Source organism: Callorhinus ursinus, unplaced genomic scaffold (assembly GCF_003265705.2).
Source record: "Callorhinus ursinus isolate GAN/ISIS: 27379988/994484 unplaced genomic scaffold, GSC_fseal_2.0 scaffold96, whole genome shotgun sequence".
In the NCBI taxonomy this organism is placed as follows: Eukaryota; Metazoa; Chordata; class Mammalia; order Carnivora; family Otariidae; genus Callorhinus; species Callorhinus ursinus.
The window spans coordinates 1,615,103-1,641,321 of NW_027397158.1; the positions used below are offsets into that span (position 1 = coordinate 1,615,103).

The 26,219-nt window shown below is 59.8% G+C and overlaps 2 protein-coding genes across 23 annotated transcripts in view; one reads left to right on the forward strand and one right to left on the reverse strand.

Annotated features, from left to right (window-relative positions):
- KIF1A (kinesin family member 1A) overlaps positions 1-12,906 on the forward strand; it is a 92,781-nt gene extending 79,875 nt beyond the window's left edge. For 11 of the 22 annotated variants that reach the window (XM_073888786.1, XM_073888790.1, XM_073888797.1 and 8 more), the window contains 12 exons: positions 3,112-3,135; positions 4,355-4,469; positions 5,423-5,556; positions 6,676-6,737; positions 7,087-7,232; positions 7,514-7,714; positions 8,201-8,278; positions 9,077-9,201; positions 10,216-10,368; positions 10,939-11,131; positions 12,020-12,138; positions 12,491-12,906. In XM_073888786.1, coding sequence (XP_073744887.1) covers positions 3,112-3,135; positions 4,355-4,469; positions 5,423-5,556; positions 6,676-6,737; positions 7,087-7,232; positions 7,514-7,714; positions 8,201-8,278; positions 9,077-9,201; positions 10,216-10,368; positions 10,939-11,131; positions 12,020-12,138; positions 12,491-12,533 — 1,393 coding nt within the window. In that variant the 3' untranslated portion in view covers positions 12,534-12,906. The remainder of the gene's footprint in view (positions 1-3,111; positions 3,136-4,354; positions 4,470-5,422; positions 5,557-6,675; positions 6,738-7,086; positions 7,233-7,513; positions 7,715-8,200; positions 8,279-9,076; positions 9,202-10,215; positions 10,369-10,938; positions 11,132-12,019; positions 12,139-12,490) is intronic. The other 11 variants (XM_073888789.1, XM_073888791.1, XM_073888798.1 and 8 more) reach the window with 1 other exon arrangement.
- The window catches only part of CAPN10 (calpain 10), an 88,786-nt gene that overhangs the window by 13,126 nt on the left and 49,441 nt on the right, over positions 1-26,219 (reverse strand). The gene's annotated exons all lie outside the window — the stretch shown is intronic.

The window sequence follows — 26,219 nt, forward strand, 5'->3', positions numbered from 1 at the left end:
CACCCCTGCGTTCCCTCGTCTCCTGAGCCCTCACCCTCTCATGCCCGCGCCTCACCCCATATCCCTGCTCTTTGTCCCGCATCCCTTCACCCCACCCCTTTATCGCTTCACCCCTCACCCCCTCACCCCTTTATCCCTTGTCCCCTCACCCCCTCCTTCCCTCACCTCCTCACCTCCTTAGTCCCTTACTCCTCTTATTGTTTCTCCGTTCCCCTCTGGTCTGAGGGCTCCAGAGCAGCACAGTGGGTGACGCCGCTAAGCCCCGCCCGGGTCTGCAACGGGCACAGCAGAATCCCATTCCCCTGCTCGTAGCTGTGGGATCACGCTGAGCGCGGGGTTTAATTTTCAGATTCTCAACACACCCGTTTGCCTCAGGATGCCCACCTTGTGACACTCGTCACAAGCACCGGGTACAAGTCACCACACAGTTGTCTAAAGTGTACTGAAGGCCGTGTGCGGCCGGCGAGTCAGAGTCCGGTGCAGAACAACCAGGCGCCACGCGCCGCAGGGGTGACCCTCTGCCCCTACCTGGCAGCCGGCTGAGACGAGGACCCACCCCACCTGAGCTCCGCAGGGACATGTGCAGGCGCACAGCCCGTTAGATCAGGCCGGGCCAACACAGGGGCTCCCATGTCACAATCCAAGGGGACGCAAAATGCCCGCCAGTGTTGTGGCTGGGGTGGCCGCTGAAGATTTCTGAGCAAGAATCGACATGGAAAAATCATTTTACAGCCTATGACATTTTCTTTGTCTTTTTAAAGCGTTTTCAGTTTTCCCCACGTGGGTCCTCGCTTGTTTGAGGATCAATTTCTATGTCCCAGAGCTAAGTTGGGGGTGGTCCTGTTTCTGGGCTCCTGCTGCCCAAGCCCTGTGGCTGGGGGGAGTCGGCGCAGGCCTCCCCACCCGCTCCGGCCGGTCAGAGGCAAGATGCTGGCTGACAGCCCCTGGAGGTGGCTCAGGGGAGAGGTGCCTCCCTCCTGAGCCTGCAGTCCTCTGCAGAGGGAATTGTGCAGGAGGGCGTTTTTCTTCCAGAAGGGGGGGCCTGCAGGAACCCCTAGGGCTCTGCCATGGGGAGAGGCATGCCCTACCAGCTGCAGGGAGTCCCAGAGAAGGGCTAAGGACTGCGAGCTGTGGGTCGGGCCTCCCTGGAAGAGGGACACTCGGGTCCCGGCCTGACAGGGGTCTGGATCTGAAAGGTCCGCAGGATGGTGGGGTGAGCCAAGACTGTGGTGAAGCACCAGTGAGCTCGGGCATTCTGCGCACAAGGTGGTCCCACCCCAGTATTTCTACCTCAGTGGGTCTGGGGTGGGATCTGAGAATCTGCAGTGTTCCCAAGTGGTGCTGCCGCTTTGGGTCCAGGGACCCCACGTCTGGCCTGCTCGTTTCCCCTTAGAGTTGTATCTGAGGGATTGGCTGGGTGTCCAGTGGGGTTAGAGTGAGGGTGCTCCCTTCCTGGGGTGACCTGATGCCCAGAGAAATCCCGAGAGTCCTGTGCCTGCTCACGAGTGGGGGTCCTGGTATGGTACCCCTGGCTCCCCCTCTGGCTCTCTTGGTGACCAGGGGGCAGCGATCAGTGGTCCCGGGCTATGTCCCATGGGCTCGGCACCCTACGTGGCTGTGTAGGTCCTACACAGGCGAGCTGCCACTCCACCACCCCTCCCCACCCCAGGCATACCTGCTGGCATCCAGTGAGACCTCCCTCTGCAGAGGCTTCAGGGGCTCAGGAGTGTTGTTGAAGACCCTTCCAGCCTGGGGTTCCTGGATCTGGCACCCATGCCCGTGCGAAGGCATGCTGCCGGTAGGCCAAGGGCTGTTCTTCAAGAGGCTGCCTGGGGTTAAGGGCTGACCAGTGGTTTGGAAACAGCCTGTGGGCAGCATCATGGCTGTGCCAGGTCAGACCCTGGCCATCTTGGCGCCTGGGGAACGGCACAGTGAAAGGCACCATCCTAGGCTGTGGACATGGGCCCAAGGGGCCCCCACCTACCACCCTACCCCTCCTCACATGTGAGACCCACAGGTTCAAGTTGTCAGAGAGATCTGGGGTCACTGGAGCCTCAGAGCAAAAGCCACATCCTAACTCGACCGAGGGCCGCTTGGCCAAGAGCATCTCCGAGGGGCCTCGGTGAGTGAGCCTCGTGTGGAGGTGGGCTCATTTCTCCTTACGGCCCCAGCCAGTTCTGGCAGAGTCTATCTGGCCTTGGGGTGAGGCCCCTGGGGTTTTGGCTGGCCTCACTGGGCTGGCTCCTTTGGTGTGTCCCAGGCAAGGGTGAGGGGTCCAGACGAGATGGGGACCCAGCCCTTGGTGTCTGAGTAGCAGCCTGCCCTGGGAGGGCCAGTTCGTCCTGGAGGCCACACACAGAGCACGCATTGGTGCAGGAGAGCCCTGCTGGTCCCCAGAGCGCTGGCGGTGGGCCAGAAGACAGTAGCATCCTTTAGCGACATGTGAGGCAGGTGGACAGAGGGGAAGGCAGCGAGCTGAGCCTTTGGGCCAGCCTGGAGGGTTTGGGGCTGGCTGGCCGACCAGGGTAGGAGACCCTCAGGCTAGTCTTCCCCAGCGTGTGGTCAGGGCTTCTTCGAGGCGAGGACTAGTAACAAGAGTTAGTAAGACTAATGCCACCTGCCTGGCCCTCAGCACTAGCTCCTGCAACCCGCAGGACATCTCCATGAGGCAGGGGCAGTGACCACCAGTGGTTTGTCTGGGAAGCAGGGTATAGAGGTGTCTGGTGACAGCCGAGGTCACGCGGCTGTGCAGTGGCATGTGTCCGGGCCGGGCTACGTGGACCTCTGGCTCTGCCCGCAGGCCTGGCCCACAGGGCCCGGGGCGTGTGGGGCCCCTGGGACGGAGGGCGTCCCTCTAGGGGTCGGTAATGGGTCCATGGGTACCCGCCTGGTCCTGCTGGGCACAGACCCAAAGCTCTGGCTGCAGACGCGGGGGCCAGGGGTCGGAGAAGGCCCCAGCCACCGCCCCACGAGCCGCCTGGGCGGCCGGCGGACGTGGCACACGCTCTGCTCCCTGTCAGTGAGCTTGTACCCGGCCGCGTGACGGTGCTCGTTCTGACATGTCCATCTCTTCTGTGTGTGTGTGTGTGTCCTGGCTGCCTCCACCTTTAGCGTTTCGTTCGGAAGTGACACTAGGTACAGCTCACTTTTCTCTTCCGCACCCGCTTGGTCGTCCTCTTCTGCTTTCTCAGTTTCCTTTCTCCCGTGCTCTCTGCCGGTCTGGTCACCCCGCCGTCCTCACAGCCCTTCCTCTGGATCGTTGTCCTTGGTGACGTGTATGTGACAGCAGCCCCGCCCCGTCCCGCTGCTTCACCCTGGGCCCCCGGAGTGTGCCCTGGAGAGCCGGGAGGCCGCGACGTGGGCTGCGCCCCAGCGTGGCCTCACCCCTCCTGGCGGCCCTCCGCACTCGGGAGGGGCCTGGCTGCACCGGGGCTCGTGCGGCTGTCGGCAGCCTGTGCTGACCTGTGTCTCAGCCGTGTCTTCGAGGGTGCTTGGATGGAAACGGGGCGCAGCGGGGTGCTGAGTGGTGCTGTCCGGGGCTCGTGCGGCGGCCGCACTGTGGACTGAGGCAAATTCCCCACCTCACATGGGATCCTCAAAGGGGCACCCAGCCTAAGCAAGAGTCTGGGAGCTCTGCTGTCGGGCGGTTGACAAGGAAAGCCTGCTCCGCCGCGGAGGCCACTGCAGACTAGCATCCTGGCCTCCTAGGGATGGCTTAAGCTGCCCCCAGAGGGGACTTTGGGCCACGGGCTTCTGCTCTGCTCACTTTCTTCCCTGGTTAGAGATGCGGACAGGGGAGGTCTGCTTGGAGCTGAGTGGAGAGGAGCCTGGCTGCGGGGGGCGGGGGCGGAGGACGGGGGTGATGCTCTCTGCCATGGGCTGCCCCGCTTCCACTCCAAGCATCCTCTCCCAAGGGGAGGAGACGGGCCACAGAGGGTTTTGGCAAACCCGGGCAGGTTGGCCCCTCCTTACTCAGACAGGGCAGGAGGGGGCGCTCCCCGTTCTGCCCTCTCCCCTTCTCTCACCACTCGGTCTGCCTCCACCTCCCCTCTCCTCCCTCTCTCCCTTCCCCTTTGTTGCCATGTCCCAGCCCGCTGGCCTCCCTCCCTCCCTTCTCCGCTCCCTCTCCACTCCTGCCTCAGCACCAGCGCTGTGGGCTGCCCCACCTGTCCGTGCAGAGGGGAGCCCGCCCCCCTAAGCCCAAGTAAGGAGGAGCCTGTTCTCCACACCACCCAGGCAGCTGTCCCCGCGGTGGCCCACACGTCTCTGTCCGTGTCTGTCTGTCTGCATGTCCCCAGCCTACGAGCGTGGCCCGCGTGCTGTCATGTTTTACCTTGTCTCTGCTTCCTTTAAGGACCTTCTATCAGTTTGAGGCTGCGTGGGACAGCTCCATGCACAACTCTCTCCTGCTCAACCGGGTCACCCCGTACCGAGAGAAGATCTACATGACTCTCTCAGCTTACATCGAGGTGAGAAACCCCCAAAGCCTCCATTCCCCAAGCCTGAGCTGTTTGCCATGGGGCAGTGAGGGTGCTCGGTGGCCCTGGAGAGCCCCAGATGACCCTCCTGTCTTCTCAGAGGACTTGTCAAGTCCTTGTTCAATCCCCGTACTTTCCAGGGCGCTGCTCACAGCGCCCACCTCCCAGCCCACTAACTTCAGGGTGCGGTTTTGCCCCCGGGCTGCAGGATGGCTGCATCCAGGCTCCAGATGGGCTGAAAACAGAAGCCTGCTGACCCCACCCCAGGGTCTTGGGCTGTCCCTTCCCTTCGAAGCTCTGGGGGAGGCTGGGAGCACAGGCATTGCTAGCTGGGTGCAATATTGAGGAATTAGGAGGTTCGGGGTCGGCAGCCAGTGGCACAGGGAAGGCAAAGGCACCCACCTCCTCTCCCAGCCTAAAACTCCAGATATGATATGGGGACCCACTTGACTGCCTCTTGGGATGGTGGTTTGTTGGGGAGATGCTGCCAGGGCTCTGCCCCAGTAAGGCCCCGGCACACACAGGCTTTGTTGGGGTGCTGTTGAGCTTCGGGAAAACAAAAGAGCCAGCTATGTAAGACACAGCCCATCAGCGCCCTGGGAAGTCAGAGAAGAGAATGTGGGTGCGGAGCCAGGATCTGCTTCCATCCTCACTGACGTTTCTGGGAGGGTGTCGCCTGATCCTATGGCGAGGCAGTTGGGGCCCATGACTGGGATCCTCGGGGTCCCGGGCACAACACCCAGCCCTCTGCAACCCAGGAGGTGGGCCCTGGCTCTCCCCCAGGAGTCAACTGGGGGGAGCCAAGAACTCCCACCTGGGTCTGGGGCCATGCCAGGGGCCCAGGAAGGTCTGAGGCTGCCGATCAGTGGTTAGAAGGGGGTCTAGGGCCCAGGTCCTGTGGGGGTGCTCAGGTGCCTGAGCCCCACCCCTGCCCCCCATGGCAGATGGAGAATTGCACCCAGCCAGCCGTCATCACCAAGGACTTCTGCATGGTCTTTTACTCTCGGGATGCCAAGCTACCTGCTTCACGCTCCATCCGCAACCTGTTTGGCAGTGGGAGCCTGCGGGCCTCGGAGAGGTGAGCCTGCAAGTGGGGGCGGTGGGGGGCTGCACAGGGCATGGCTGGGAGAGGTGAGCCTGCCCGCGGTGGGGGGTGGGGGGTGCTGCTGTCCGGACTCTGCATGGGGAGTGGCGGGGAGTGCCCAGCAGAGGCTCGAGTGACAGGCCTGCTGCAGGCCAGCCCAGATGAGAAGGCAGACTGGCCACTCTCCCAATCAGTCCCCTGCCCTGGCGCCCTCCTGTGGGTGGTCCTGGGGCCCCACTCCGTCCCCATGGCTGAGAGACCTCCTCCCCAGGGACCTCAGGGATCATGCCAGCAGGACCGGGGGCCTGGGATGGGAAAAGGATGCTCTGGACAGAGCCTCTTGCCTCTTGGAGGCTGGTAGCACCCGAGGGAGTAGAATGTCAGGCCCAGAACCAGCCATCCCCTCCTGCCTTCTGGCCAGTCCCTGCATTCCTGGGGGGCAGGGGAACGAACAAGAATGTCAAGGCAGGGGGCACCTGGTGGCTCAGTCGTTGGGCGTCTGCCTTTAGCTCAGGTCGTGATCCCAGGGTCCTGGGATCGAGCCCCGCATCGGGCTCCCTGCTCAGCAGGAAGACTGCTTCTCCCTCTCCCTCTCCCCCTGCTTGTGTTCCCTCTCTTGCTCTGTCTCTCTCTGTCAAATGAATAAATAAAGTCTTAAAAAAAAATGTCAAGGCAGTGAGGAGGGGGCTTTGTCCCAGCAGCAGAGACCACCACGGGTGCTAAGCCACCTATGCTCACCTTCAGTGAGGCTCCCCACACTTTCTTGTGGACCCCAGTGTGCAGGACACTCGGGGCACAGACAGGAAGATGGAGTATGGGGTTCAGGACGTAGTGGCCTCAGGCTGGCTATGACCCAGGCATCCAGGGTCACGTGGTGAGCGTGGGAGACTGCCTGCTGGCTGGGCCCACCTCCATGACAAGGCTGGCTGTGTGCACTCAGCCAAAGGGGGCCCGGAGGGGTCAGAGATGCAGACTGTCCATACAGGGCTGCAGCTCAGGGCACCCCACACCAGGCCACCCGGCATGGGTGTGCAGTGGGACTCGTGCCCAACGTGCATTTGACAGGCCCTTGCTGTGCCTGGTGTCCACACGTCCCCCCTCTGCTTCCTGCAGCAACCGCGTGACGGGCATCTATGAGCTCAGCCTGTGCCACGTGGCCGATGCCGGCAGCCCAGGTAGGCCTCTGCCCTGCTCTCTCTGCTGGGGGGGGCACTTTGTCAGGGAGTCAGGGAGCCAGGGTTCCCTGGGGTCACTCAGGTCACCTCAGCTAAGCTGTTATTTTAGGGGGCCCTCCCTTTCGAGACTCACGTGCTCACGTTTGGACTTGCGGAGTTGTCCTGAGAGGCCAGAGGACAGTGAGGGGAGAGGCAACGCTGGGGGTGGCCTCATCCACTGTGCTGGATGACGTCCTGTGGGCGAGGCGCTCCCCAGGGGGACCAGCCTTCTTCCGTGGGAAAGTCCCACCCTGAGCCCAAGGCCTGGTGCCAGGGCAGGGATGTGGCCAGCCCAGGGTCCCCGTTCTAGGGATGCAGCGGCGGCGAAGACGAGTGCTGGATACCTCTGTGGCCTACGTCCGTGGCGAGGAGAACCTGGCGGGCTGGAGGCCCCGGAGTGACAGCCTCATCCTGGACCACCAGTGGGAGCTGGAGAAGCTGAGTCTGCTGCAGGAGGTGAGCTTGTGCGCAGTGGGCACAGACGGCCCAGGCGGCCCGTGCACGTGGGAAGCAGGATGCTGCGAGGAAGCTGCGGCAGGAGTGGGAATGTCCGTCCACTCAGTGCCAGCATGGATGCTAGGGCCGCAGACACAAGATGGAGGGCTCCCCGCTCTGCCTTGGAGGGCGGCCGGGGCGGGCCTCAAGGCCGAGTCCCATCAGCAGCACGGCCCCGGGGGGAAATGGTGGGTGGGCTCTCCCGGGTCCCAGCAGCCGAGCTTGTCCGGTCTCGTGTGCAGGTGGAGAAGACTAGGCACTACCTCCTGCTGCGAGAGAAGCTGGAGACCAGCCAGCGGACCGGCCCCGAAGCGCCGTCCCCCGCCTCCAGCGAGGACTCCGGTTCCCACGGCTCGTCCAGCCCCTCCTCCCCACTCTCAGCCGAGGGCCGGCCGTCCCCTCCGGAGGCTCCCAGCGAGAGACAGCGGGAGCTAGCCGTCAAGGTAGCTCAGGCAGCACTGCACTGACCCCGGCCCCTCCAGGGCTCTGGTGACCCAGCCTTGTCCTATCAGAGCAGGAGGCGGGGGAATGAGGGGTCCATAGAGGCCCCTTGCCTGCCCCTCACTCCACCCACAATCGAATTTGGCAGCCTTTTACAGCTTCCTCCCCCAAGCAGTGATCTGCTTCCTTGAATACCTGTGCTGATGGGGAGCTCACTCCCTCTATCCAGAGCTGGCTTTTTCTGTGGCTCAACAGGCCACTGGGAAGACCTCTTAGACTCGGCAACGCTGCCCCCCCATCTTTGCCCTGGGCCCAGGGCCTGCTCCCAGAGGCTTCCCCGGCTCACCCATCACCTTAGAGGATGGAGCTGCTGCCTACCTTGGGCTGCTGAGCCTGGGCCCTCAGCCAGTCCTCCACGTCCAGGGGCCATGCCTGTGGCCAAGCCAGGTCCTAGGCACTTCCTGACCGGACGTTTGCTCTCGTTGCAGTGCTTACGCCTCCTCACGCACACGTTCAACAGAGAGTATGCCCATAGTCACGTCTGCATCAGCGCCAGTGAGAGCAAGGTGGGCAGCAAGGGCCCCGCGGGGCTGTTGTCACCAGGAAAACTTCGCACCCCTATCCAGGGAGGGAAATCAGGGTTTTCTTAGAAACATACTGTCACAGCCTAAGGGAACATCGCATAGCCAAGGCCAGGAGCCGGGTCTGTGTGTGGGGTCCGTGGAGCGCTGGGGCCTTCAGGGCCAGTCGGGGCCAGGCCCACCCAGTTCCCCTCCCTGCTTCCTCCAGCCTGGCCCTCGCTCCGCCATCTCTGTCCTGGGCTGCTCATGCCACGTCCCCGGAGCTGTCCTTCCTCTACCGGGGGGACCGTTCCTGTGCCTCCCCCACCCACCCTGGCACAGGACCTGCCGTGCACAGCCCCCTTGCGGCCTCTGGCCCATCACCGGTCTTCACCCTTGGCCTACGGCCTGCCACGTCCAGCCTTCCTCCTTTGCGCCAGCCTCCCCCTCTGCCTGGAAGGGCCTCTCACCACAGCTCCTGGGCTGCCCAGGATATAGTCGGGGCTCAGAGCCTGCACCTTGGCAGGGCCTTCTCTGACCCCACTGTGGTCCTTGCTCGCTCTTTGGAGCCCAGCAGTCACAAATCCCTCCTGAGGCAAGACAGAGCCCGACGCCCAGGGAAGAGCACGCCAGGGGCGTGGGGGGCTGGGAGAGGTTCAAGGAAGGCTGGGAAGAAGGTCTGGCCCTCGGTTGGGATGGGGGTGCCCTAAATGGAGGTAAAATGTGAGCCAAGGTACAGGAATTAGCCACTGTAGGGGAGTCCACACCCCGTATGACCTACAAAAGGCTCACTGTCCTTCACAGCTCTCTGAGATGTCTGTCACCCTGCTTCGGGACCCGTCCATGTCCCCTCTGGGGGCGGCCACGCTCACCCCCTCCTCCACCTGCCCCTCTCTGGTCGAAGGGCGGTACGGAGCCGCTGAGCTGAGGTGAGTGAGCTCCAGGCTCCTGGAGAAGTTCCCAGTGCCAGGAACCGACTGATTAATGGTGGCTGCGACTCAGGTGCGGAGTGTGGGGGCGAGGCGGGCACAAGAAGCAGGGGTGGCCGCACACATCTAGGGCAGCGCCAGGCGGAGGGGTCTGCCCCGCACACATCTAGGGCAGCGCCAGGCGGAAGGGGTCTGCCCCGCACACATCTAGGGCAGCGCCAGGCGGAAGGGGTCTGCCCCGCAGCCTGCCTTGGCTGGCATGGCCCCCCATCCAGTCTCCAGTTGTCTTACTCTTCCAAGGACGTTTTCTGCTGAAACGTTGATTTAAAGTGTTGTGGGGACTGAAGCCAGGAATGGGTCAAATAGCACAGAACAGAAAACCCTTTTCAGGGGGCAGTGCTCATACGATACTCAGTAGGATAAAAGGTGACAAAGCAGAGCCCAGACACCCATGGCCCACGGCCGTAGACAAGGACGGCCTGACATCTGCCCAGCCCCCAGCTTTACTGGCACCGCTGAGCCCTTACATTTTAAATCCCTCAAGATGTCCATGTTTTGTATGTAAAACAAAAAAGCCATCAAGCCCTCTGGGCCTCCCCGGAGACAGGCCTCACTGGCCCTAGGTCAGGCCCTTTAGGCCCGACAAGCCCCTGTGCAAGTGGCCCCTGAGGACATATGGCAATAGACTCAGCTCCGCTGGGGATCTGGAGGGAGGGGCCACTTCCACGAGGGCGGGGAGCAGAAGGTCCCGCAGGAGAGGAGCCGTGGATCTGGCGCAGCTGGCCCTGCCTCTGGCGCGGGGCCCTCCCTGGCACCCTGGCGCAGCCCTGGAGTCAGGTGGCCCAGGCCCACCAACTCCAGCTGTGGGTGCGGCTGGGCGGACCCTGAGAGGTGCTCGCGGCAGCCCCGAGGGGGGTGACGCCGGTGCTGGGAGGAAGACCTGGCCGGGATGGCGCCCTGACCCGGTGAGGCATCTCCTTGCAAGAATGCAAAGGCTCGGCTTTGCTTTCCCAGGACCCCTCAGCCCTGCTCCCGGCCGGCCAGTCCAGAGCCCGAACCTGTGCCAGAGACAGATCCGAAGAAGCTTCCCTCCCCGGCTCGGGCAACGGAGGCAGACAAGGAGCCCCAGCGCCTGCTGGTTCCTGACATCCAGGAGATCCGGGTCAGGTGTGTGGGGGACCCTGCCCCAAACAGGGGCACTTCTGAAGCACCATCCAGCCTGCTCTGTCCCCACAGCTCCGTACAAGGGAGATAGGCTGGCCATCCCTGACCGAGGGCAGGGGCAGAGAAAGAGCGGACGGCACAAGGAGGAGGGTGGGCCAGGGCCAGGCCCGGGGCGGGGGATCCAGCAGGCACCTCTGCAGAACCACGGTTTCCATGCATCTGCGCGTTACTAGTCTGGCCATTGTGCAGCCCTAAGAAGGCCACCGGCTACAGGCTATGGTCACGTGACACAGAGTGACAGCTCAGGGGCAGCTGCAGCTTTGTTTCAGTTTCTCCATTATACAGCTGGGGAAACTGAGGCCCAGAAGTGGTGGTTCTGGTCTCTGACCTCCCGGGTTGGGGTTCCGCCAGGTACCTCATAGCACCTCGGCCCTGGCTGTTCTCGGGGGCCCACTTTCTGACCTTCCCGGTGGCCGGTACTGCCAGGGGCCTGGTGGTGGGTGGGGGTCCTGCATGGAGACCCCCCCCCGACTGCCAGGAGCACACGAGCCAGCAACTGTCCCTGCTCTGCAGCCCCATCGTCTCTAAGAAGGGGTACCTGCACTTCCTGGAGCCACACACGGCGGGCTGGGCCAAGCGCTTTGTGGTGGTGCGGCGGCCCTACGCCTACATGTACAACAATGACAAGGACTCCGTGGAGAGGTTTGTGCTCAACCTCTCCACTGCCCAGGTGGAGTACAGCGAGGACCAGCAGGCCATGCTCAAGGTGCGGCCTCGGAAACGGGATGGGGGGTCCTGGGCTGGCCGAGGCCCGCAAGCCACCAGTGGGCCTTGGGGAGGGGGAGTTGGGCCTAGTCCCCTGCGGGCCCTGTTTAGGCTGGCTGCCAGACCGAGGCCCTCGTGTTCAGTCTCGTGCAGCATCCCTCTGCGTCTCATGTCGGGGGTCCCTGTCTGCTCACCCTTGGGGCTCCTGGTCCTGGTGACAACCAGCCGTGATGGGCTGTGATCCTATGGGGGCGGGGGGCAGGCATTGACCCACTCCCATTCAGGAGAGGCCAATACCCAGTCCCCTTCTCCCGGGGCCACCCAGCCCCACCAGGCCGGCCATGTAGGCCTGGGAGTCCAGCCTTCCTGTCCCTGGGCTTTGTCTTGCTCCTCTCTGAGCCGCAGCGGCCCTGGACGTGTGTGCCGGGAGCCCTGACTCCTTCTGCTGGAGGCCGCAGTGCTCGCTAGCTGATTTTGATTCCCTGTAGTAGGGGTTTAGGGGCGCAAACTCAGCCTGCCACCCACACCTGCCCCACCAAGTGCTCAGACTTTAGCAGAAGAGGCCAGGCCCAGCTGCTGAGCCAGGGTCACAGGGGAAGGAACCTCCACCCATGGGGGATGGACGCATCCTGGGGGGTGCAGAGCAGTGGCAAGGTAGCCCTGGGACACGAGAAGAGTCAGGGTGTCCTGACTGCAGAGCCTTCTGCGAGTGAGCCACACGTGCCTGCGTCAGAATGGGCCGTGCAGGCTGCAGAGAGTGGGGTGGCCTTTCCAGCTCTCTCCCGGGGGCCTTCTTTCCCGCTCCTGCCCCCTGAGCTGTCCTAGCCGGGCCCCAGGGGAGTGACCAGGGGGAAGCCTCAAGCTTTCTCACGGCCTCCCGCCTTCGCAGACACCCAACACGTTTGCTGTGTGCACGGAGCACCGTGGCATCCTGCTGCAGGCCAACAGCGACAAGGACATGCACGACTGGCTGTACGCTTTCAACCCGCTCCTGGCCGGCACCATACGGTATGGGCCCCCCGGCACTGCCCGCCCTGCTCCTTTGGCTTTTGGGAGCACGTTTTGAGGACATTAATGTTCGCTTTGGTGTTGCTGCTGGTAAAGTATAAATCCCCGAGACGTTCAGTATGTACAGTGTACCAGGGGCCGGCCTGATGTAGTTGGAAATGCGGCACACAGTCAGGCCCTGGTGGATGGGAGCCCCGCCCCTCCGACACCTGGGACCCCTGGCCGGCGGGCGGGCTGCCCCTGTGAGTCATAGGGACGGGAGTCGCTCTCCAGGTGGTGAGGGAAGCAGAGGGGTGTCCGCTGCATGGAGGCCGGCGTCCCGACCGCAGCTTGTCTCCCGACCCTCCTGCAGGTCCAAGCTCTCCAGAAGGCGGTCTGCCCAGATGCGGGTGTGAGCAGGAGCCCTCCCAACAGCCAGCAGGCCGGCCCCACCCCCAGGCCTCATCACCACCTGTCATGTCACGCGCGCCCAGCCTGCCCCACCAGCCAGCCAGCAAGTGCCCTCTTGGGGACACCACCTCTGGCCCAGGACCTGTGCCACACGACCTGTCCTGCTCCCAGCAGAGGCCGCGTTTGTTCTTTGTTCTTTCGGAGCGTGCCCTGGGTGGGAAGAGCTGGGAGGTGCTGGAGAGGCCAGAGGGCACAAGCCACAGGGGCATCGCCGCCGTTCTGATATTTTTTTAAGCATAGACAGACTTATAATTAATATACATTAGTTAGTGACATTGAAACAGTCCACTCAGAAATTAACTATAAGACTGTGTTCTATTTATAAGTATTTATTTCTAATGCCTTCACATACACCTGTAGGATTCCGATGGACCCTGTCCCCCGCTTGCTCCCACTCACATCCCCCAAGGCTCGTATGGAAGGCCACGGTGAAGGGGTGTCTGCATAGGCCGGGCACCTCCTGCTTGGCACCATGGTGGCACGCCGGGCCGGGCCCAAGCAGAGGCTTCTCCCCAGCCGCACGGGGTTAGGCCCTCATCCCAGGGTGTGTGTGTGTGAGTGTCAGGGGACTTGGTGCCTGGAGTCCGAGCCACGGAGGGTGGCGTGGTCTTCCAGCTGGAGGTATCTCTCCCTGGGGGCGTGGGGAGCTGGGGGAGACCAGGCAGATGGGCACCTGGGCTGTGGGGCTCTCCTGGCAGGGACTGCAGGTGGCATCGTGTGTCTAGGGCAGCAGGGTGCTGGTGGCTGGGGTTCAAGATGGTCCAGGCAGTGAGGGGTTTGGGGTGCAGCTTCTCCAGCTGCTGTGAGAAATGGGGTGAGCTCAAGGTCATTCCTGGGAAGAAAGTGTGTGACGTCCCCCCTTTGCCCCAAGAGAAGAGTTTCTGAGAGTCCCGGGGTCAGGTGAGGGCAGCCAGCGCCAGGGCCACTGTCAGCCCCCTGTCCTGCTCCCGAGGGGGCTGTCCTTGTGCTGTTCAGAGAAAGCTCTTGTTACGAGATTCACTTCATTCTGTCTGCAGACTCCAGGCCCGAGGGCCAGCCCCAGGCATCACAGCCAGGCCAGAAACCCGTCAGAGAGACCACGGGGCCCAGGGAGTCTTCTGTGACCTGTTCCCACACCCAAAGGCACACGTGGCCTTCTTCCAACTCTAGGAAAAACAGCAACCAAACCACAAAACCCCTGTCGCCACCATGGCCCACTGAGAGCAGGTTTCATTCAGAGTCGGGGGGGAGGGTTCCAGGCCCAAGTTCGAGGCCAGCCAGTCCACACTGTTCTCTGCTGCCTTTGCCGGGTCCTGCGGGGTGCCACTCACGGACCCCTCACCTCTCCATTCAGTTTGGATTACCTTGTCGCACCCCAGTCAGCGGTTCCGAACCCCCCATTCAGCCTGGGCCGTCCCCACGTGACATGTGGACACTGTCCCCATTCTGTGCACGGAGGTTGGGAGTGTGTGCAGCCGCGTTCCTCCAGGGACATGTGGGCTTGGCTCCCATACCAGGTGAGAAGTTTGAGGCTCTCCTTGGGAAAGTTATTCAGGCCCCTTCAGCACCGCCACGGACGTGGGACTAGGTGGCGGGCTCCCAACCTGAGCAGCCTCTGGCAGTGGTGTCTGGCCCGTCAGCCGCCCCAGCCGCCCCAGCCTGGCTGGCAGCAGAGACCAAGCGTGCCTGTTTCACACCTGGTCTCAGGCAGCACGTCAGTGGCCCCTTTCACTCACTACTACCCTCAACCCCCGTGCTTGGAAGGCACCCCTGGTGGAGTAGCTCCATCACTAAGACACGGGTCCTGGGAAACCACATCTGTGAAGGGCAGGGCTCAGTAGCCTTCCCTGGAGGCCCCCAGATCAGGGCTCACATGCCAGGCTGAAATCAAACATCATCCAGAAACCAGACGTTCCTAGGCCTGGACACAGAGAACAGGGGTGCGGCACGGTCCAGAGCAAGCACTTATTCTGGCTTTTACAATGGCCTGGAGGGCAGGATGGAGGACCAGGAAGGGAGGGAGCTATGCCAAGATGAGTTGGTTCCCAGGAGCCCCGCCTACCCACAGGGAGCCCGGAGGTGCAGGGCCCCCCCGGCCACAGCCCGCTCAGGTCAGCCAGCCTGCAGCCGTGGCCTCGGAGGGTCAGAGGCCCTCGCTCCCTGGATGCAGGTATCTGAGGCCAGCCAACCTACAGAGCACCTGCCTCGTGGTGTGGGCTGAAGGAAGGGGGCCCACGCGAGGGTTTCTGGGAATCACCCTAAATTCGGGAGCCTCCACGGCCATGGAGGCGCTCCAAAGACTGTTTAATTCTGGCCTGGTGCCACTTGGCAGTTGCCTGGGAGCCCCAGCCCCGTTGTCACAGTCAGACCTTCAGAGTTGCTGGGGAGAGAAATCTGAGTCGGAAAAGCTGGTCTCTTCATGTCTGCCCTTGCCAGAAGCTACCCACGTGTCACATTAGGGGGGACAAGCATTTAAAAAACTGGGATGTGCTCTTCACATCTGTGACCCGGGAGGCTGATCTGGGGGCCCCTGAGGGTCTGCCCATTGTGGGGTACAGAGGGGAAAGTCAGACCTGACTATTTCCCACTAAGTGGGGAAGGAAGAAAGATCCAGAAAGCCATCTATCTGGGAGGTTTTTGTTTTAACGCTTGATGCCACTCATTTCGGTTTAAGGGACAGCCATCCTCACCCACAGACGCTCTCTGTCTCCTCCAGGGTAGGGTGAACTCCTTCTGCCGTGGTCCCAGGAAGGGCAGGGGGGGGCGCTAGGCTCCAGTGCATCCAGGCTAGTCCCCAGGGGTGAGGGTTCCGAGGCCGCCTCGTTCTGAGTCATCACTCCTATGGTGCCCGCGTCCCATTCACCATCACACGCACATGCACACGCTCACACGCCCCCGGGTGGCTGCAGTGAGATGCCTTCCATCAGTCCGGTCCCTGCTCCGCACCTGTGGGGCAGGTGTGGCAAAGCATTCGGGGAGAGTTCCTGGATGCTGCTGGTCCGGGTGTGAGCAGGGTTGCCGTGCTGGCCCTCTGTCAGCTTCCTCCTGTGCGGGGCCCCAGAAGGCGCCCTCCTTTTATCCCCAGGATCAGCAGAGGCTGTGGCTTCCTGAGGGCCTGAGCTTCCTGCAGCTAGCCGTCCCCTGAGCTCCCCTGTAGCTTGTACATATGTGGTTGTGTGACACACCCTGGCCCCCGCGCTGTAACCACCATCCTGACGTAATGACTCCAGTTCCCTGACGTCCTAAACCCAAGTGTTAGGCTCTAGGCTCCTGTACTGTGTGTGTGCACTTAAAATTCTGTCCAATTAAGAAATAAATGTGGTTCCTTATGCAACACCAGACCTGCGGGCCTCCACTGTGGCTTTATTTGTGTGTGAAGTCTGTTGGATGCAGCCAAAAATGGCCACTGGGGCCAGATGTCCAGCACTGTCCAGAGACGGTACCCGCTCCCCACAGTGGGGAGGTGGCGGGGGCGGAGAGCCTAAGGGGTGTGAGGGACAAGATGGTGTTTATCATGGGAGCACCACCCGCTTCCCTCGGCACCTGGGTCATACCCGTGTGTCGCTCACACACCCTCAGGCACGCCGGGCAGCCTCAAGCTTTTCTGTATGGTCAGCATTACCCCATACCAAAACCAGACAAAGGTATTGCAAGAAATGAAACTACAGACCAATATCCTGCATCCACATAGGAAACAAATATTTTCAAAAACCTTTTACCAAATGGAATCTAATGATATGTAAAAAGGTGATAATACCGTCATCACCAAGTGGAGTTTATCCTGGGAATGCAAGGTTGGTTCAAAAACTAATCCATGTGATTCATCATCTTAAACTAACAGAAGAAAAATTGCTCTCTCTATAGACACAGAAGAAGCATTTGACAAAATTTAATATCCACTGCTAACTAAGCCTTTAGCCAGTAAGGTCATAGAAAAGACCAATAGGGCAATAAAAACACACCTGATCAATCAAAAGAAGAAATGGAAAGGGCACAAAGAGCAGTTGGACAAAAAGAAAACAATAAGAGATGAGACTTCTATGCAAATTGGCCTTTAATGATATCAGCTGGAAATGGACCCCAAACATCCTGCTTCAGTCAGGAGAGACAGCAGTGGTATTTCGATAGAAAAATTCTATATGAAGAACTGCTAACTGGAAATCTAAGGTATTTGGACAACGTCTGCCTCATTATGGAACCACACATTACAGGATGGCTGAAAGAAAACTGAAGCTGAAATTGGTCCCGTTTCTGGATAAGCAGAGAGGGTCACCAGGGGGCTGCAAGCATCAAACTCCAGTGTGTGTGTTGGTTTGTGATGATTCCAGATCCACTTGTTTGTGACTTTAGCGAAGTTGTTTTGATCTCAGGGTGAATGTGTTGACAATGAGGAAGCTGTGTCAGGATGCAGTTTCCCACATCTGTGGTCCATAAACGGTGGCAACTGTGGATGGGCACACAGAGAAGAGGGGCCACGACGAGTGGGCATTTAAGCTTCAAATGTCGAGAGCTTGCGAGGACTTCCCTAGAATGTTCGGTCTGGGCAAGGCCATCCTTCACTGATCTACAGTGCTCTCCCAAGATCTGGGGCATCAGCTCCTGCGCGGCGACTGGCGGCCGTGGTGAAAACGCCTGAGAGGGAGCCTCTTCCCGCCCACACGGCACCTCCGTTCCCCTACAGTGTGCTCTGCAGCAGGGGACCTGTGCTTCATGCCTACAGCTGGACGTCCGCTCTCACTGGCTAAGCCGCCTCTTCTGAGAACCCACTCGCAGGAAGGTACCCCTCAACTAGTAGGACTTCCGTTCTGTCCTCTCCCCTTTGCCTGGAACAACCGTGCATCAGTCGACTGTTGTCTGGAGAATGTTATTTATTGGCTTATTAAGAGACATCATCCTATGTGCTATTGGCTGGGCAACTATTACTACTATAAATTATAATTCCCACGGTGGACCTGTGCTAAATAACTATTGGCAAAGACAAGGAGCAGTCTCTGAGCATAGTTTGCCTCAAAGAAAACATCCAGAACATGGGAAAATTCATGGGAAAATGACCTCAGTTCTTCAACAAATAAACTGTAAGATGAGAGAATGAAGGGGATCCAATGAAGAGACAATCAAGAGGCCCCTTACGGACTCCGGTGTTCCTAAATGTCGAAAACATTAGGCAATCATCTCAGACTGTAAAGAGCTTAGCAGCCACGATGCCTCATCCTAACAAGAAAAAAGCTGAATAAAACCAGAAGCAAGTTTTCTTGCATCTGTCAGAGAAATGAGGTCACAGGGCAAAGTGTCCCCCAGAATCTGGAGCAGGGAGCACGGACGGTCCCAGCTGAGATCCGCTCGCTAGTGGTGCAGAAGCTGCTGGGCCAGAGCTGCGTAGGAGCACCGGGACCGCAGTTCTGACTCTGCATTGCTGGAGGCCCAGTGTGGGCTAGCTGGAGGTGAGGAACTCCTGGGGGCTCAGGCTTAGAGGGACCTGTGGCTTTTACCAGAAGGAGCCCCCCAAGTTCTCACTGTGAAGAGTGGAGAAAAATCCCCTCACGTCTTCATCAGGAGGAACGGAAGAGTAGTCATTTTAGAATGTGTCCAGAGCTTTCTCCCTAACAAAGTCGTGGGGACAGGAGGCAAACTAGGAATAGAGGGGAGCTTCCTCAACTCAATAAAGAACATCTGCAAAAATCGTACGGCCGACGTCATACTTACTGGTGACAAACTGGAGGTTTTACCCCTTTGAGCAGGATGGGGAGGTCCTCTCACCCACCCTATGCGACACTGTCCTAGAAATTCTAGGTGCAATAAGATAAGACAAGAAGGGGCGTACAGATTGGGAAGGAAGAGATAAAACTGTCTTTGTTTGCAGACGACAAGATCGTCTGAAGAAAATCCCAAAGAATTGACCAAAAAACACCTGGAACTAACCAGAGATTATAGCAAGGTCACAGGACTCAGAGATCACACACAAAAGTCAATCGCTTTCCTATAAACCAGCAATGAACAACCAGAATTTGAAATTAAAACAAAACAGCATTTACAGTAGTACTGACAGAGAGAGAGAGCACGTAGGCGGTAAAGCTCAAACAGAATGTGCGCAGGATCTGTATGTAGGAAACTACAAAATTCTGACACAAGGAATCAAAGAAGACCTAAATAAATGGAACGCATTCTGTGTTCCTGGACTGGAAGTCTCAGGAGATAGCTATAAGATGTGGATTTTTCCCAGTTGGATCCATAGATTCAGTGCATTCCCACAAACTACACAGATACTGACAAACTGATTCTAACATTTATAGGAAAAGGCAAAAGACCCAGAATAGCCTGCCCTGTACCAAAGAAGAACAATGTTGCAGGACTCCCGTTACCTGACCTCAAGGCTTGCTGTAAGCTCTCAAAAATCAGGACAGCATGGTATTGTCGAAAGAATAGACAGATCAGTAGAACCGAATAGATCCATGCAAATAGTCAACCGATGTTGACAAAGGAGCAACGGCAACTCAATGGGGAGAGGACAGTCTTCTCAACAACGGGGCCGGAGCCACGGGATGCCCGAGTGCAAAAAACAAACAAAACCGTCTTACACTTTCACAAAAGTTAAGAAGTTAAGTCAAAATAGACTTTAGACCTAAATGTGAGACACAAGGCTGTAAAACTTCTAGAAGTACTTATCAAAAGACATCCTCAAGAAAACGGAATTGGGGGGCACCTGGTGCCTCAGTCGGTGAAGCGTCTGCCTTCGGCTCAGGTCATGATCTGGGGGCCTGGGATCGAGCCCCACGTCAGGCTCCCTGCTCGGAGGGGAGTCCGCTTCTCCCTCTCCCTCTGCCCCTGTCCCCCTCCCCCCACCTCCCAGTCTTGCTCTCTCTCTCTCTCTCAAGTAAATAAATAAATAAAATCTTTAAAAAAAAAGAAAATGGAATTGGATGAAAATATGTGTGAAACAATTAGAAGACAAGGGACTTAATCCAGAGTACATATGGAATACGTGAAGAATCATTAGAACTCAATCAGAAAAAGATATACAGCCCAATAAAATATTGAGGAGCAGTACGTGAGCGTGCATTGAGCTCGTGACCGTGTGCAGCTGTCGTCGGGGAAGTGCAAGGCCGCCACAGGGACAGATGAGCGCTCAGCGGAAGAGGAATGTGCTTCGGCCTTCAGGGCCCCGACTGCTAGCCACCGCGCGTCCCACCCGCCGCTCCTGGCCACACCCACCTTGGGGCCCCCTGTGACTCCGTGCTGCGACCTCCTAAAGCTAAGCAATCCCCTGCCCCAGGACCCCGAGCACTCTGGGCGTTTGTCTGTGAAGACTCGTGCATGAGTGCTTGCAACCGCTTTCTTCGTGTTAGTCAAAAACTGAGAAAAAAACAAAACAAAACAACAGAAAACCTGAAGTTCGTCATCGGGAAAACGGATGAACAAGCTACGGTTCGTCCACCAAACGGAACTCCATTCAGCAGTTAAAAGGAAGGCGCGCTGCCCCCACAACCCCAGGCGAGGCCGGCAGACTCAGCAGCGTGACCGTGACCGTGGCGCTGGTGGCGCGGTGACAACAGGCATCCGAGGAGCGGCGGGGTCAGCGGAGGGCCTGGGTGCGGAAGGTCTCTCTCGGCAGTGGCGCCCTTCCCTGGCTTTGTCCAGGTGGCACGGAGTGGAAGTGCGCTTTGCTTTATTTGACTTTTAGCTAAAAGTTACAAAGTATGTGAAAATACAAAATCAGTTCCCCTTGATCGTTCAGCGTGAGGAACCACGGAGCTCTAGCCAGGAGGCTCCGTGTTCACGGACGTGCGCTCGTCGGGTCTGAAACCGCGTTCTGTGTGCTCTCCCTGGGCCGGGCCCCACCTGTTGGAGGGTGGAAGGGGGTTGCGATCCCTGAGGGAGCCCCGGCTTCTCCACTCCCGGACTCCAGGTCTCCAGAGCTTGCCCATGACTCTGAGAGGGCCGGGGCCGCAGAGGAGGACTGGACAGATCCCTGCCCCCTCACCCCACCCCCGCCCCCCCACCCTGGGGCTGGAGTCTGGACGGTTGTCTGCCTTCCAGGGGGAGCAGCAGGGGGATATCCTGTTGGGGTTAACCTCACCCCTGCCCCCCGGGGCCCAGACACCTTCCTCCACTCTGGGAAAGTTCTGGACCTCAAGATCATCTACTGCAACAACCAGAAAGCAGCCCCTGTGCTGCATGCTTTGGACGCCCCCTCCTGGACCTCAGTCTCCCCAGCTCCGCAAAGGGGGGCTGTCGGGGAGAGCCTTTGGGCTGGAACAGTACAAACAAAGGGGCCATCAGGGAGGCAGAGGCATGCCAGAGATGAAAGATGGAGCTACCCTCAGGCCTCCTTGTAAATGTGCCCAGCGGGCTCCCAGCAGCCCGGGCTCCAGAGCTGGGGCCCCACTCGGATCACGGGGGGGGGGGCCTCCTGGCCATCCTGCAATGTTGCAGGTGACAGGGCCATTGGGGCACAGCTGGGACTTTTGCCATGGTCCCCCAGGCGTCAGGCACTCTCGGATCCCCCTCCTCTTGGTGACGTCATACTCAGCACTCCAGCAGCTGTGCTCAGCTGAACTCCTTGGAAGGAAACGCAGAGGATTTTGATGGGTGGTCGTGCCTCTGATCCTCCCCATCCTCCATGCCTGTGCCCGGGGCCCTGGGCCTCCGGACCGAGCTCTCCGGGCATCCTCCAGTCACGGTGGAAGCTGCCCTTCCTACCTTGGTGGAGAAGCAGAGAGCTGAGGTCAGCTGCAAGATGCCCAGGCTGCTGGTCTCACCTCGCAGCTGTCTCGACGTGGGACAGAGCTGGGCCAGAACTCAAAGGTGCCAGGCTGGGGCTGCTGATAAGTCCCCAAGGGGCTCCACCATCATTCTGTCCGTGGGACTTGCTCCACTAGGAGGGCTCTCCAGGCATAGACGCTCCCTTTACCTCAGAGCACTGGTGTGCTGGGGCGGGACAGAGCCCTGGGAGGGGGCTCTCTGGGAAGGGTGTGCTGTGGGATGGGGTGCAGGTCATTCAGCGGGTGCCTCACACCTGCTCAGGTGCTAGGGCTACAGCTAGAAGGGCCTGAGGGCTGAGCCCTCCTGAGTGTGCGTTTGGGGCAGGCTAGGCCTGTAGGGAAGGAACCGGCACTTAGGGCTGACTTCCTGAGACGCTCTCCACGGTCTGGCAGAGGACAGACACTGTGCCTAGGAAGGCGCCTCGCTAGAGCCCACGTACAGGTGGGGAAACTGAGGCACAGGCGAGCAGAAACTTGCCAGGAGCAGGGCTCTGTGTCCAGTCTGCCTGGACTCCGGCCCTGGAGAGGCGCCGGGAGCTCCTGCTTCAGCCCAGCAGCCATCCAGGACACGGCCCCCAGAGCCTGGTTCCAGCCCCAGCTTCGGGCCGGGCCTGCGCACGCGAAGCCGCTGCTCCCTGGCCGTGGTCCACCCGGCCCAGGGTAGAGGGATGCTGGCGCTCTCCCCGTCTGCCCCGTCCCTCCTGCCTTCTCTTGTTTCCTCACGGGGCTCGGCCCTGTCTCTGCCTCTGTCTCCCCATCTCACCGTCTCTGTCTCTCTCTCCATCTCTGTCTCCGTCTGTCTCTGTCCCCCTTTCTCTCGAGGACAACCTCCCACAGGCGGATGGGGGAGAAGAGGGGTGGGGGAGGGGAGTTCCTCCAGGGGTGAGCGGTTGGGATGGGTGGTGGACGATCGTGGAGAGCCTCCTCTCGTGGCTGCTCCCTGATCCCGTGAGCCGGCCTTGCTGAGTGGCCCTCCTGCCCATGTCCCCATCAGCATCGGGGGGTCAGGATGGGCTGAGCTCCAGGCCCCAGGCACAGGGCTCCGTCCCAAGGAGAGGCGGCAGCAGACAGGGCCCCACAAGGGCCACCTGTGTTTCTTCCCACAGCTGGGCCTTTCACGTCTGCCTTCTTCAACCCCGCCCTGGCCACCTCGGTCACCTTCCCCTGCTCGGGGCACACCCTCCTGGAGTACACCCAGGTGTACTGGCGGGGTCCCCTGAGAGGTAAGGGTCGCTGCGGGCAGCAGACAGGGCCAGCCCTGGACGGTGCCTGGGGGAGGACACACGAAGCGTTCCTGGTGGACACGCCTGTGGTCCAGCTCACTGGTGGGGAGACAGTTCAGGGGCTGCCGGCACTCGGTCAAGGCGAGTGCTCAGAAAGGTAGGTGTCGGGCCATGCTCTCTCTAAGGGCCAACGGGGCCCCTCCCTGACTTGCTGGCCTCTGGTGCCGGCTGTCGGTTCTGGGCACCCTTGCGTCGCACCCCTTGCGGCCGCACCTCTCCAATCTCTGCCCGTCTTCGTGTGGCCTCTGCTGTGAGTCTGTTTGTCTCCGCTGCTCCTCGTAGAAGGACACCAGCCACACTGGAGATAGGTCCACTCTTCTCCAGGGTGACCTCATCAGTTTACTTATATTACAAAGATCCTATTTTAAATAAGGTCACATTTTGAGGTTCTGGGAAGGACATGAATTCAGGGGGGACTCCATTCAACCTGGTACAGCCTCTGACTCCGTAACTGCCGTCATGTTGTCCAAAGCCATTAGGGTTCCCTTTGGAATGAGGGATGATTCCCACTTTCCATCCCACAGGGATGAGGGGGGAAGAGGCTGGGAGGGCAGCACCCTCTGGGCGCATGCCCACTTTGTCCCTGTTCGGGGAGGGGACTCCCACCTTGGGGTGCTCCTACTGTCCCGAGTCCGCATCTGCCTCCCGCCAGGGTCGGGGTGGGGACCGCCAAGGCCGTTTCCATAGGAACCGGGGACTGGGGTGCTGAGCTTCTCACACACAGTGCAGCGCACCCTGCAGGTCAGCACCGGGCACATCCCACCTCCAGGGGACCTGGGCTGCACCCTGCTGGAACTTTGGGGTTCTGTGGAATGAAACGGGTTGCCTTTCAGCCTTCCGCATTGCTGGCTGGGGATTCTGCTGTCTGGGGCCCACTCACGTTTGTCGTCCCCTGGCTGTTCAGGCTCCTCCGTGGCGTTTCTTTCCCCGCTGGCGGACGGATGCCGTTTACTGAATCTCTTGTCTGTTTAGAGCAGTTGGGCCTGGGAAGTGGGGGTGGCTCCCCGGGGCCGTGACTCTCCACCTGTGCCCAAGATGACCCTGAGCAAGTCACTCACCTCCCTGGGATGTCCCTCCTCCATAGCGGGCGTGGTCCCAGCATCCCACTCAAGGTAAAGGAGGTGCGGCAAGTGAAGCACGGGCATGTGTGGGCCCAGGGGCCATTCTCAGGAGCCTGGTGGCTGGAGTGTCCATGGAGGCCACCCCTGACCTTTGTGGGGCCCACACACTGCAGTTTGAGTCTTTAAAGGGTTCACATGAAACTTAGAGATAATGTGCTCCCCTCTCCTGCCATGGCAAACACCTTCCCAATGACCCGGGCAGCCAGGTGGGAATTCAGAATTCTCTGCTCTGCAAGTTCGGGAAAGAACCTAGGAACCAGGGGCCAGGCCCTGCCCCTGCCCTCAGCCCCCCTGCTCTCTCCCCGCTCGGTCCTCACCTCCACTCTCGCCCACACTGCCATTCATACGGATGACAGGTCACCTTCAGGAGGCAGCCCTGGGAAGAAGGAACAGGCTGTGCACGTGGCTCAGGACATTGGTGCAGGGAATGCTGGGCCCGGGTCCCCAGAGTGTGGTCTGGGGTCTGGGAGACGTGGTCTGGGAGTCGGCCCCTGGGGAGGAGCTAGATAAGGGCTCCCTGACAGAGACAGGCAGGCTCGCCCAGGCCCCGGTCTGCAGGATCCCCCGTCACATGGATGGTCTGGGGGGTCAGCATCCAGGAGCCTGCCAGGCCCCGAGGTCTGACCCTCGGTTTCTCGCAGGCATGGTCCTGGCTGTCCTGCTGTACCACGGCCACCTTCCTCGCCTTTTCCAGAGGAACCTCTTATACAACCAGAAGAACAAGTACCGGACTCCTAGAGGGAAGCGGGCCCTGGGACCGAGAGACACCCGACGCCTGCAGAGGGGTGTAGAAGCTGGGAGCCCGTGCGGAGGGGGGTGGGGCAGCAGCTGCCGGGCTCCAGCTGAGCCGGCACAGTCCCGCTGAGCGGCCCTGGCTGGACCCTGGGACCCCTCCGAGCTGAGGGGGGACCAGACCGCACCACTTCCTCCCCGGAAACCATTTGTCAATAAACCATTCCTGAGACCTGCCTGTCTCCTTGGCCTGACAGAGGCTTCTGGAAGGGCAGGCAGGGGTGAGACCAGTCCACAAGGGAGGCTGGTCTGAGTCACCTCCATGTCCCACAAGGTGTCTCTTGCCTCTTCTTTTCAAAATTAGAACCAAAGGTAAGACCTGGGAGGGAAGGCAGGAGGTTCAGTGTGCATCCCCCAGGCCCTGGGAAGACCCGAGTGGAGAAGTTTGCACCGATGGTGTTAGCTGTCCTGAGAGACAGAAAACAGGGAGGTCCTGGGGGAGCTATTCCCTTGTGTGGTGGCCATGTCTTCCTGCACCAGCTTCCCAGGGGATGCGAGAGAAAGAAGCCTCCCCCACCCCACTTCCTGTGGCTGCCCCTTCACCCCCTTTAAATCCTCTCCCCACCCACCTGGCAGTGAGGGTGCTCCGTCTGGGCCCTAGCTTCCCCTGCCCCTTCTCGGAGTGGCCACCCTGGGAGAGGTGAGCAGGCCCCCCCAGGGCGGGCCCTGACAGCCAGGCCCGTGTAGCTTCTGCAGGGCCTGATGGGGCTGCACGGAGGCTTCCAGAAGGAGGACCATGAGCACACAGGGGTGGTACTGGGATGGGGGGCCGACCAGCTCCCTTCCAAGGGAGTCTGTGGGATGGGGGACTGGGGGATGCTAGCAGAGGTCGCAGCCCCAGGAAGGAAGAGAGGTTCCTCAGGGGGACCTGAGACCACAGGCCAATGGCACATCCACCCCCATAGAACATCCTTGCAGCCTCTGCACAAATACTTCCAGGTCAGAAGCTTCCGGTGCTCCCACAGCAAATTTAACCAGTAAATTAGTATAAGAAAAGCCAACGTGTGGACATTGCAATGAAGTATATCAGCAAATTATTAGAATTCTTGGAGTTTGGGATCTTTATTTTGGAAAACTTTAACATTGTAAAGCAAACTCCACAAGCTTGGACGCACACATTAAATTTAAGGAACACTGCATTTGATGGAAAAGAACACAATTTTCATACAAAGCTTTGATGAACCGATAACTAACGTGGAAGACAACTTAAAACTTACTGAAAAAAAAAGTTTAACATGAAGGAGGCAAGAGTGGTTCAATATTGGGCTGTTCTTTAATATAATTCACCTTATTGACTGAGGAATGAAATCAGACAGTCATCTCCATTGACACTTAAAAGACATCTGGGAAAATACGACATCCATTCCCTGTCCAAAAAGGAGTTAATATTAGAAGGTGATGGACAATTTCTTCATCACACACACCATGCACGCGCACGATGGCACCTCGCTCGGTGGGAACAGACCACAGACGTTCTGGCTGAGTCAGAAAGACAGCCAGGCATCCACGTCCCGCCGAGGATGGTGCCCGAGACACGAGCTGATGCAACTGGACGGGAGGAAACAATCAGAGGAATGGCTCAGTTGGTTAAGCGACTGCCTTCAGCTCAGGTCATGATCCTGGAGTCCCGGGATCGAGTCCCACAGCGGGCTCCCCGCTCAGCGGGGAACCTGCTTCTCCCTCTGACCCTCTTCCCT